The sequence below is a fragment of the Sus scrofa genome, chromosome 6, assembly GCF_000003025.6.
Source record: "Sus scrofa isolate TJ Tabasco breed Duroc chromosome 6, Sscrofa11.1, whole genome shotgun sequence".
In the NCBI taxonomy this organism is placed as follows: domain Eukaryota; kingdom Metazoa; phylum Chordata; class Mammalia; order Artiodactyla; family Suidae; genus Sus; species Sus scrofa.
In genome coordinates, this window is record NC_010448.4 from 2565653 (window position 1) to 2577866 (window position 12214).

General features: G+C 58.1%; 1 protein-coding gene across 11 annotated transcripts in view; it reads left to right on the top strand.

The window, feature by feature from the left end:
* MTHFSD (methenyltetrahydrofolate synthetase domain containing) overlaps positions 1 to 12214 on the top strand; it is a 41686-nt gene that overhangs the window by 13543 nt on the left and 15929 nt on the right. For all 11 annotated transcript variants that reach the window (XM_021093700.1, XM_003126813.4, XM_003126812.4 and 8 more), the window contains exons 4-7: positions 1464 to 1577; positions 4200 to 4290; positions 8091 to 8203; positions 8389 to 8514. In XM_021093700.1, coding sequence (XP_020949359.1) covers positions 1464 to 1577; positions 4200 to 4290; positions 8091 to 8203; positions 8389 to 8514 — 444 coding nt within the window. The remainder of the gene's footprint in view (positions 1 to 1463; positions 1578 to 4199; positions 4291 to 8090; positions 8204 to 8388; positions 8515 to 12214) is intronic.

The window sequence follows — 12214 nt, forward strand, 5'->3', positions numbered from 1 at the left end:
CTGCTCGCAGCTCTTATGCAGCTTACAGTTGCATACCAAAATAAACATGTAAATTAAATAAAAACAGACCTATAAAAGCGGTAACATTCAGATGACGGCCCTCACTTGATGTCATGGCCGATGCTGTTTGGCCGAAATGAAACCCTGTTGACAGTGTGCGTGTGACAGCAGCAGCGCAGGGTCCGCGGGGTTCTGCCGTCTGCCACTGGACTTCGGGTGGTGACTCATTTTCCCCACAGCTGGCTGAGAAGCCAGCATCTGGGCGAGGCGGGGGCCGGGGGGGGGGGGGCTGCATCGTGTGTAGGGGAGCGCATCCCCCTGCAGGCAGGCTGGTGGTGCGTGTGGCCACAGACCACGTGTGGACGCAGCTTCCCCACCCCCCACCCCCCAGACCTTGGTTGGGTTTAGAGCCTCTTCATAGAAAAGGCCTTAACGGAGCTTTGAGAGACTCCGCTCCGCAGGTTCCGCTCGTGTGCAGCCATGGGGGGAGCAGAGCAGCGTGCCGCGTCCCCGGGTCTGGAGGCCGCCGGCAGAAGCACCTCTGTCACCCGCAGAAGGAAAGGGGCCCTTGCTCGTTGCTTGGGCCGAAAGACCCTTCTCGGGGTTGAAAGCCTTTCAGGAAGCCAAACTGGTTTTATAGGTCTTTTATTGGTCTCAGGCTGCCATCTCCTGCACACAAAAGTAAAATATGCTATTTTTTACATGAAAGAGCTTATAAATTTTCTGATTTCTCATGGGCCACCCATGTGTAATGTATGATCTGCAGTGTGCCCTTTGCTGTGGTTTTGAACTTCCCTGTGCATCGGGTCACCAGGTGGGCTTGTGAAAGTAGGTTGCTGGGCCTGCCCCCGAGCCACTGATCCTTGCTGACTGGTGCCCAGGGGCTGCTGACGCTGCTGGCCAGGCCGCCACTCTGAGAGCCTCACAATAAGCATGTGAGGACTCACTGGAAGAAAGGGGCTGTTGACACAGGCCAGCTGTAATCGGCACTCAGCTCTCAGAGTGCGGTTTATCGCGCAGCAGGTTAGACACAAGTGCGTGAGGGAGCCGTGTCTTAAGCGTGGCCCTGCAGTGTCGGCTTCGGGTTCAAACATCACCGTGACCGTATGGTGCCTAGTTAATGCTGGAAGTGGGGCCACAGGAAAGGGACGGCTGAAGGGCTTATGAGAACAGATGTTCCTTTGGGTTTGCACTGTTCTCACCTGTGACGATTTTGGGACGGCGAGGAGAGGAGAATTAGTGAGCTTTATCCCCCCCCCCGCCTTTACTCTGAGCCAGGGTAGAGGAGCTGCTGTAAGGAAAACCGCCTCCTGTTACTCAGCGGGGTTTGCAAAATACCTTATCTCCGTGGCACAAACCCCAAAGTGCAGATGATAGGAACCTGTTCCTCAAACATCAAAACATACGCAAGAAAATTCCCTTGTTAGATTCTGTAATTCATTGACTCTCTTTTCTTTTAAAAGAGCAAAAAAACGTTGTTGGTTCCAACACCACGACTGCGAACGGGGTTGTTTAATAAGATCACACCACCCCCCGGGGCAACTAAGGACGTCTTGAGGAAGTGTGCCACCTCTCAGGTAAGTTCGAGGAGCACCCCAGCCACTGGGAAGAACCAGTCTCAGCTGTGACTTCCGGTGAGTTAGAGCAGCGCGAATCTGCCAGGGTTGATCTGTGTTTAACCAAGCCAAGCAATGAGTGATGCTGCGGTATCCGCCAGTCTTGCCTCTGCAGGAGCCTCATAGAGCAACTGCATGTACCTCGGTGTTTCTCGGATTGTCAATTCCCTGTGAAAAAGCAAAGGGAAAGCCAAGTTTCTGGTCGTCTGGCGCCCTCTAGTGTTCACTTTTGGTGCCATTCAGTGTCAGTAGCGTTTTCTCAGATGCCACCAGAGCAGAAGGGGACACAGGTGGAATTTCTAAAGTATGTTCCGTTGGAAATTGCCTTACCAACTGCTGAAGTCATAATGGCTACGTAGTTTAGCAGTATCATTTTCTCCACAGCCTCACAATGTCCTAAAACAAATGTGTAAATATTACCTTAAGGTGCCTTAGAGTGGAATCTGTCTACTATTTTATAGACAAAGAAATAAAATCTGGTGACTTTTTTTCAGAATTGTAGAGTTTACCCAAGGTCATTCCATTCCAAATCTAGTGCGAAGAAGAAACAGGGCATTGGGTATTCCTTTTTAGAGGAGATTTTCCACTTTAGTGTGTAAGAAGTGAGTGCTTCATTGTTATTTATCATATTTATAATAATAATAATCTGTCTTATTGCAAAAATAGAATTTGGTATGGCATATGAAAGTATATGCAATAAAGTAAGATAATAAAATATGTGTAGAAACAAGAGCAAAGGGAAAATAAATGTAGATGAGCAAGAGCTCACCCTAGTTTGGTTGCCGATCAGCACGCCCACCGGTGACCCTGCAGTTGGCACATGTGGCCCAGCCCGGAGCCACACTTCCGAGAGCCGGCAGGGAATGTGATGGTTATAAGTCATTGGTTCGGACAGTAAGGGAAGCCGTCTTCCTGGTGTTGAGGTCGGGGTCAGGTGTGGCCGTCTTGCTGCTCTGGTGGTCTCTGTCACCCGTAGCAGCGTCCCGCTCCCTGTCTGAAAGGTGACTGGCATGCAGCTCGTTGCCATGAGTCCCTGTGAAGCGCTGGCACTGGCTGGCCTCTCGCAGCCACCCCTGAAAGGACGGCCTGGCCAAGGGAAAGCCAGACCAGCTTTCACGACCAAACTGGAAGATGGATTGAACAGTGTCTGATCTCTTTAATCCTAATGTTATGTGGTCGTGGGTGTAAATCAGAGATCCAGTGTCATGAACCTCCGCGAGATTGTCACTTCCTTTGTGGCAGAGGGAACGAATGGAGAAGCGGAGAACGAGGCTCAAGGCCACGTCTCGTGTGGATGCACGGGCAGCGTGGTTATTATTTACTGACTGCTGCCACCGTCGCCTGGGAGAGTGTGATGTCACCTTTCTTCTTGGCAGACAGATCTCTGAGTCTGTCCCTCCACCCCTGCTACTGTCACGCCCCAGCCACCTGTGTCTGCTGCTGTTGCCTTTGTATTTAGTCTTTCCTCGGGGGTGTTGTGGCAGCCCCCCCAGGGAGCAGACAGAAAGCTCTCTTAACTGCACCCTGTGTCCCTCTGCCCACCTGGTGACTCTCGGTTAAGTGGAGCGTCCGGGAGACTCCTGGCTGCTCACACCCTGTGTGATCAGACCCGGCCGGCAAGGCTGACCCACCGAGAGGAGAGGAGGCCTGACAGGTTACAACACAGAGGAGCCACGCAGCTGTCCACTCACCAAGGCTGCCAGGCACCAAGCCCTTGGCAACGGGCTCGGGGACCCCGGCCGTGGGCCCGAGGTGCCTGCCTGCGCGGCCGCTGTGAGCTTAGGGACGGATAGGCTTTCGCACGGTGGGGGCACTGTGGGCCCGTGGCTGTGGTTTGAGTCTTCGGAGGCCCCAAGCTAATCACAGTCCTGATCCTGGAAGTGACTTGTCACGTGTTGGTCGACAGGGCCTCGTCCCACGTCCGGTTCCTCCTGCAGGGTACTGTGCCGCACAGCCCCTGGCGTCTGCTCAGTGTCCTAGGGTTCCCTGTGGCCTGTGTGCACAGCCCGGCCGCCGCAGCCCCCCTGGGCCTCCGCACAGGCCTCTGCTGGCGTGAGGGACTGTGCCCGCGCTGCTTCTGGGTCGAACAACGCGGTGGGAGTGACCCGCCGGTCGTTCCTGCGGAGAGGCCTCCCGTGTCTCACGGTGAGCTGGTGTGTCACACGTCTAACGGCCGTGTCTCACGTGCTGGACGCCTTGTCTGGGCTCTGCCACGTCGCTGCAGCCTGGCAGACGCGGCAGCGCTGGTGGCCCTCCCTTCCAGAGCAAGAGGCTGCCGCCCCCTGGGTCTCGTCCTGCTGAGGCTGCGGGCAGAGAGGGGTCTGGACCCGGTTACCGGTGACTCCGAGCCTCTGTTCTAGTCCCCGTGCTCATCTGTCTCCCGGGGCAGAGGGTGTGCTGGGTCGTCCGGGGTGAGTGTCTCCCTCACTGCGCTGTCCGTTCCTCCTCGCGTCTCTCCGCCGTGGTCCTGAGCCGTCGCCTCCGGCGGCCGGGGGGCTCACTTCCCCGGGGAGGTTCGTCAGGCCCTGCGGGCGCCTCCCCGCGGGCTCCGAGCGGGCGCTCAGGCTGCGTGTCTGTCTGCAGGGCGTGAGGAGCTACAGCACTCCCGTGGGCTTGGAGTCCAGGCTCCTCGTGGACTTGGTCGTGGTGGGCTCCGTGGCTGTTTCTGAGAAAGGTAAGACTGAGAGCAGAGCCTCCGGATGTGACCGCTTCCCCGCCGCCCGCTGTCCCCCAGCACTGCGGCGCCGTTTGCATGTGGACGGCGGGTGACTTTGCGTTCGGGATTTGGGACGCATGCCTGGCCTCCGCAGCTGCTGCCGCAATCCCTCCCTCGCTTTGAAGAATGAGCTCAGTTCCTCGCTCTCCTGGCCCCACTCAACACCTTTACAGCATTTTTGCTTTTCTTAACGGGAAAAATAAAGTGAGTTAATCTCTCCAGGTGGTGAAGGATTTCCCTCCTGGTCTTAAGTTAACTGAACTGGAGCCGGATCTGTTTGCAGCGTGTCAGTAAATAGTTGGTTTTGGAGAGCCTCCAGTCAACGGGCAGATGCCGGGTTCTGCAGCCGGCTTTGGTAGTGAAGCGGCAGCCTCCTGCCAGCACAGGGTGTCCTGAGCCCGCCCGCGGGGCCTGGCTTCCCACGGCAGGCCGGTGAGCAGGGCAGCTCGCCGAGCCGGCCTCAGCACGGGCTTCCCGGGGGCCTGCTCCCTCTGCCCTGCTCCGGCCCAGGCCCAGGCGGGTGCTGTGTAGACACAAGCTGCCGATGGTCTGGCGGGATCGGCCCACCGCAGAGCTGTGCTTGCGCAGCGGGATTGGGGTTCCCGCTCCCCCGGGAAAGCCTTCTCTCGCCTCCCAGCCGAGAGAAGAAACGAGGGAATGCCCTGAGACTCTCATCCCCCCACCTCTCCCTTTGAAAACTCATTGGCCAAAGCCAGGTTCTTCCTTCCAGAGAGGTTTCTAGTAAAGAGCTGGTGAGGGGGGCTCGAAAGCGTTCATCCAAACGCCGAGTGCTGTGCTTTTAAATGTTGGCCGTGAGTGTCATCTCCTGGAGTTGGTTCTTTGCCCACTTGCGCTCTGAGCTGCCGCGTGAGGTGTGTGGGGTGCGATGCTGCGCTTCTTTATTTCCTGTCTTCCCTGTGGTCCCGTTACGGGCGCTGCCCTTGAGGTGGCAGGTATGCACGAGCACACCTGTGCCCACTGGGTGCCAGGCGCCAGGCTGGCGCTGGGTGGGCTCCGCTTTGGGTCCTCTGTGGGTGGGAAGTGCAGACACGAGAGTGAACGACGGTGGGACGTGCTCAGTGCTGGACGCGCAGGGGATGGATGGGAGTGGGCTCAGCCTGGAGCAGGGCCCCCTTGGGAGGGACCTCAGGGCTGGCTCCTGCTGCCAGGTGTTTTTCAGGCAGGTGGGCCTGGATGGGGGAGCGAGTGGCGTGGCCACGCAGCATGGCCCTTTGGTGGTTGGGGCTGGCCTTCCAGGGGCCCGAGGCCAGGTGACGGGATTTGGGCTGTACTCTTGGCAACGGGGAATTTTTCAAAGACCATGAGGCGTTTTCTGTTTTAGCTCAGGATGTGTGAGGAAGAAGCCAGTGTTGTGTAAACATCGTTGGCTAGATAACCCTGATTCAACGCAGTCACGTGCCCGTGTGTTTTAAGATGCGGGTAGCGCAGAAAGCACAACCCGGGCACGCAGAAAGCACGACCCGGGCACGTGCCCTCTGCCTGTCCCCAGGGCCCACACGGGTGTGGGCCTGTGTCATGTGAGACGCGGGTGTCTTGGGTGTTCTGTGTGGGGGCTGCACGCTCGCCCCGTTGCTGTGTCCGCACTGACAGTGCGCGTGCCCTGCTGCGGCGGCCGCGTCTCCAGGGCCTCTGCCCGTCCGCGCAGAGGTCAGCCTCCTCCCGTTCATCAGCCCTGCCTGACGGACCCTCGCGGTGGTGTCTCCAGTGTTGGTTTCGGTCTTTCCCTTGCAGGTAATGCTAGCATGTGGCATCTCATGGTCTGCTCTGGGGGTACCTTTCGGGAGGAGGGCTGTCCAGGGGATGACTCCTGGGAGAGGAGCTATCAAACCAAAGGGTTTTAACGTCCTGATGGGCGCTCCCCTTGTGGCTCAGTGGGTAATGAAGTTGAATAGGATCCGTGAGGATGTGGGTTCGATCCCTGGCCTTGCTCAGTGGGGTAAGGACCTGGCTCTGCAGCTTCCTTGAGCTGCGGTGGAGGCCGGCAGCCGTGGCTCCGATTCAGCCCCGAGCCCGGGAGCCTCCATGGGCCACGGCTGCAGCCCTAGAAAGCAAATACATACATACGTAAATCCTGATCGGTGGTGCCAAGAATTTTTTTTTTTTTTTTCCTTGGGCCGCTGCCACAGCATATGGAGGTTCCCAGGCTAGGGGTCTAATCGGAGCTGTAGCTGCCAGTCTATGCCAGAGCCACAGCAACTCGGGATCCAAGCCGTGTCTGCAACCTACACCACAGCTCACGGCAACGCCGGAGATGTTGCCAAATTTGGCATCAGAAGGGTGCCCACCTCACGTCCCCATGTCGTCTGCCCGCCTTTCTCCCTGCTGCCCTGTTAACAGCGAGAGTTACCCTGCCTCGGGTTTTGTGTCTGATAGTGAGCAGTGGTATTTGTGCTGCCTCCTGATCGCATTTACTCCGGTTGGGGTGGAAGGTGTCTCCTGCACCCCCCGTCCGTTCACCTGTCTCCCCTCTGCCCTCCCCCAGTTTGTTCATACCCTTTGCTGTTCTGCTGTTGACGTGTCTCTCTGGCTGCGTTGCGTGCCTGATCGAAGGCTTCTCTCTGTAACGGAGCACGGTCAGGTCTGCGTCCTAGACGGACGCCTGGGCGATGGTGCTGACGCGCTTGGTGGTGACGAGGTGTTGCGGACGTGAGAACCGGCCGGGCCGGGCGTCCTCTGAGAGCAGAGGCTGGACTCAGCCGGGCGCCCACAGTGAGCACATGTGTCCACCGTCTGGCATCCTTTTCTCCTGCTTGGCTTGTCCTTCAGCTTCAGATAATGAGTTCTTTTCTTGGGCCGCATCTGTGGATTTGCGAAATAGCGCTAGTGCTGCTTAAACCACCTCCTTCTGAGCGGCAGGGCTGTGCTGGGTGACTCCTTAGTGCCTCTACAAGGCAAGGCCGTGCCGTCTCACACCCACGTCCCTGATTTAGACTTTCGTTTTTAGAAATGTGTTCTTAGTCTTTTTTTTTACTTTTCTAGGGTCGCAATCACGGCGAGAGGAAGTTCCCGGCCTAGGGGTCAAATCGGAGCTGCAGCTGCACAGCCACACGGGATCCAAGCCACGTCTGTGACCTGCACCACAGCTCACAGCAATGCCAGAATCCTGACCCACTGAGCCAGGCCAGGGATCGAACCTGCAACCTCATGGATACTAGTCAGATTTGTTTCTGCTGCACCACGACAGGAACGCCTGTTCTTATTCTTTTTATTTTATTTTTTAATTTTTTTGATCTTTACTAGGGCCGTTCCCACAGCATGTGGAGGTTCCCAGGCTAGGGGTCTAATCAGAGCTGTAGCCACCGGCCTGCGCCAGAGCCACAGCAACACTGGATCTGAGCTGCATCTGCACACCTGCACCACAGCTCACGGCAATGCTGGATCCTTAACCCACTGAGCAAGGCCAGGGATCGAACCCGCAACCTCATGGTTCCTAGTCGGATTCATTAACCACTGAGCCACGATAGGAGCTCCTGTTCTTAGTCTTTTTAAAAACTACTCTTTCGTTACTTTGAAATGTGACTCTTGCTAATGTAAACCTCACACAAATGCCGGCTCACTCTCCTTTGTAAAGCAGGGGTCTCCGTGTTCGGAAGGTTCCATGTTCACCATGTGTTACCGTCTTGTGCGCGTTCAGTGTGGCTCTTCCTCTTTAACTGCTCTGCATCCACGATGACAAATCCATGCCTGCCGATCGCCCAGTCCCCACAGGGATGCTGACCCTCTGTGTTGCCTCTTAGGCTGGCGAATCGGGAAGGGCGAAGGCTACGCTGACCTCGAGTACGCCATGATGGTGTCGATGGGAGCGGCCAGCCAGGCCACGCCGGTGGTCACCATCGTCCACGACTGCCAGGTGCTTCCTGCAGGGCCGGCTCTCTGCCCTCGCTCCGGGCCACGGCGGGTGTGGCCTTTCTGGGTCGGGCTGGGTTTGCTTGGAGGCGCAGCAGCGAGGCCGTAGCTTGGTGGGTCTGCAGGACACCACCCTTCACCAGGCGGCGCCGCCTCCCGGCAGCCCCTCACCGGCTTCTGTCTGCCCAGGTTGTCGACATCCCTGAAGCGCTGCTCGAGGATCACGACCTCACCGTGGACTACATTCTCACTCCTACGCGCGTCATCGCCACGGGGTGCGCGCGCCCCAAGCCAGCGGGCATCATCTGGTCCAAGGTGGGTCCCCTGGCGGTGTGGAGCGAAACCAGCACCAGCTCGTGGCTTTCAGGCACCTCCTCCTTCCGGGCTTTCTGCGTCCGGCACAGCGGCCGTCCCCGGCCCGCGTGGCTGTGCGTTAGAGCCGCGGGAGCTTTGCCCACTCCGCCTCTGCATCCTCCTCTCCAGGCCTGGGCCCGGGCGTCTGCTTCTGCCAAGCAGGCAGGGTCAAGGTCTCCGCCACACAGAGCACGTGCCCACAGCAGGGTCTCCTCCAGCTGCGGGTGGTGGGACTCGACCACCTCCCTAGGAGGGCTGAGGCCTTGAATCCCTTTCTGAGGGCTGTCTTCTGCCGTCCGCACTGCGCCTGGCCCTAAATCACCGTCTTTGCTCGTGCGAACCTCGATGGTCTGGCTGCCACCCTGCAGAGCCGCGCGGAGCTAAGCGGGTAGGAGGCGGTGCCCAAAGCCTTGGTGAGCTGATGCCTCGGGGACATCCTCTCCGGAATAGGCAGTGCCACCTGTCGGCAGAGTCCCAGCAGGAGCTGGGTCCCAGGAGCAGAGCTCTAGGTTCTGAGGCTCTCTGCCGGCAAATAGGCGGGATTACTGACAAGACAGGAGAAGTCGTGCTCCATTCGGGTTGAAGCTCTTGGTCGCATTAGTCTGTTGGTCCGTGGTCCGCATTCCTTAAACCTGAGTCATCCGGAACGAGGCACCTTCCTTAGGCGTGGGAGTCCATTGCTTCCACCTCCGCGGATAAGCCTGAAGGGGAAGCCCTGTCCTGTCGCCTGTCCCTGGACCTTCTCCCCGGATGCCTCTGCTCCTGCCGGGAGAGCCCTGAGGGGACACCCCGAGTGGGGGCGAGGGACCCCGGGCCTGGGGAAGTGGCTGGGGCGCCCTTCTTGAATGTTCAAACGCCCCTTCGGAGTCCCCGTCGTGGCTCAGCGGGCGCGAACCCAACTCGTATCTGTGAGGACTCGGGTTCAATTCCCGGCCTCCTTCACTGGGTGAAGGGTCCGGCACTACCGTGAGCTGTCATGTAGGTCACAGACGCGGCTTGGATCTGGCGTGGCTGTGGCGGAGGCTGGCGGCTACAGCCCTGATTCAGCCCCTAGCCTGGGAACCTGCATATGCTGAGGGTGCAGCCTTGGAAAGAAAAAAAGAAAAAAAAAATAGTAAGAAATTCCCTTGGCTTCTGCAGAGTTGAACCTACAACCTCCCTTTGAGTGGCGGCCAGTACGAAGCCACGGAGTGAGGTGGTTGTGCAGGGGGTGGGCACGCAGTCAGGGAGGCTGAACAAGAGGGGCAGCCACATCCAGGCTGCGGGCCCCCCCGGGGCCAGCCTGCACCGCAGGTGGGAAGGTTCTCGGCCTCTCCTGGGGCGGGGGATGTGGCTGCCTTGGTGGACAGCCGTGGTCGCACGCCGCAGATTTTAACAGGGAGGATGTAAATACAGCCACAGGTTGGGCTCTCGCTGTGTCAGGTGAACATCACGTCTCTTAGACGGCAGAAAACCAGACTCCACCGCAGTTCCTGACGCCTCGGCCGCCCTGCCGTCCGCTTGTCAGGACCTCAGCTTCTCCACCCTCTTCCTGGGGAGCGCTCACCGTTAAGGAGGCCCTGGCAAGAATCCTCGGCCTTTCCAAGGCCGCTTCTCATTTTGGGCCCTGTGTTCTCAGTTCCGCACGGGCCATCTCTGCCGGGTCCTGTGAAGGTACTGACTCTGCAGCCCCTGGGGTCTCAGTTTTGGCCTTGCTGCGTGTGCGGTCTGAGTGCCTCTTCCTCGGCGCTGGGGAGAAAAGCCCCGAGTCCCCGAGGGTCTGGGGGGGTGGTGAGCGCGGGCCAGCAGTGGGTTGCAGTTCTGTTCCGGTGGCTTCTATCCCGCGTTGGTAAATCCTTCCGCGACGCTGCACCTCTAGACGCCTCATCACGTGAGGATCAGGATCCGGGAATTGGCCTCTTGTCTATGTTATTGGGCTCGCCGGAATCCCATTTTTCTTCTAAACACTCAGCCCTCCTATTGCGGAATAAGTACAAAATGTGATGCTTTTTTTTTTTTTTTTTAATCATCGCATGAAGATTGTGCAGCATTGGGTTCCCTGGCCTTTGCCCCCGTCTCTCACGACATGTGCGTGCTGCCCCAGCCGACTCACCAGCCTGCCTTCGGGTATTTGGGACAGCGAGACGCTTCCACTCACTTTCTCTGTCTTGAGAGGCACTGGTGTGGGTAGTTCGTGTTTCTGCCTTCGCCAGGACGTCTCGGATTACAGGGCGAGCGCTTCCCTCCCCGCCCTGTCTTTCCCTTAAGTGAAGCGAGAGCCAGCGGGAAGAGCACCTCACCTCATGAGCCCTAGAGTGTGGCGGAGGTGAGGCCGGAACTGCGGGTCTTCTTGGGTCGGCAGCAGATGCCTTGGGACTCCGATTTCCGGCTGGATTGGAATTAGGTGTATGTCTAGGGACAGGTTTTTAATTTAATCTCTAAAGGGAACATATGTTTATAAATGACCGCCATCTGCATGCTTCAGCAAAAAAGTGTGGCACACCAAAAATAATCAATTTTGCTTTATGCTCGCTTTTTAAGTGGAATGATTAGTTACAAAAGGGCATACATTTTTTTTATGTTTAATTAACAAGCAGACTCTTTCATTTCATGTGGCACATGACAAAACATAGCAAATGTTTCTAACTGCCAGCCAGGAAAGAGAGCAGCCCTGCTCTAGCCCCACACGAGAGCCCAGCCCGTCCACTGGGCGCTCAGAGGCCTCCTGTCGGCTGTGCGACCACCGCCGGCCCACGAGGAGTGGAAGGTGGCCGGCGGTGGGGGGCGGTCGGGGAGGTTTCCCCTGGGATCCTGGGGCGGGCGCGGGCGCGGGCGCGGGCACCAACGCTGAGCTCTGTCGTTGGTTCCCCACCCGAGGGACACACCGCTCCTGAAGCCACGGGTTTCATGCAACAGCGACGCTCGTGTGCGTTTCCATTTCCAAAGACCCCTGGGTGTGTGCCACGCGGCCGGCGGTGCTGTGGATTGTCCCTTCGCAGTGTGCCCGACGCTCTCATCATCCTGCAGCTGATGGCAGTTTGTGCCCACGCCAGCTCGGGGTGGGGTAGCCACCGGGGCCCCGCACCCAAGCATGGGTCTGCCGCCTGAGTGTGGAGCCTTGCCTCGGGCTTCGTCCTCCTGAGAACACACACCTCTGCAGAAGCAGCCCCGTGCGCCCAAAACCTCCCGGGGGATTCTTCCCTTCGGGGGTGTCCCCTTGCTGAGAGCCCCGCAGCGGCACCAGCCGACGTGTGGTGTTTAGCAGCAGGTGGCATTGGGTGGCTTCTGCTGCCGGCGCTTGGACGGGGTAAAGTTTCGTTCTTCCAAATAAGGACACAGTCACACTTTCCTCTGATCGTCATTGCAGTTTTAAATGCCAGACAGAGAGACTTAAGAAACCCTTTAGACCCTAACTACGGCCCGTTTCAATCTGCTCCTCAGTACTCCGGGAGAATGCCAGAATCTGAACTCCCTGAGAGGGCAGGCCAGGAACGCGGGGCTGCGTCGGCTGCACTGGGGTGTCTCTGGGGTTCTTTGGGCCCAGACCCTGCAGAGGACTGAGGGTAACCGCCTTCAGGTGACGCAGTTCAGGGGATGGCAGCAGGTCTCGTGCAGGAAAATGTCCTTTGGTCAGGAAGGGTGGCCCCTCTTGTGGGCGTCTCCATGGCGGACACATGGTTTC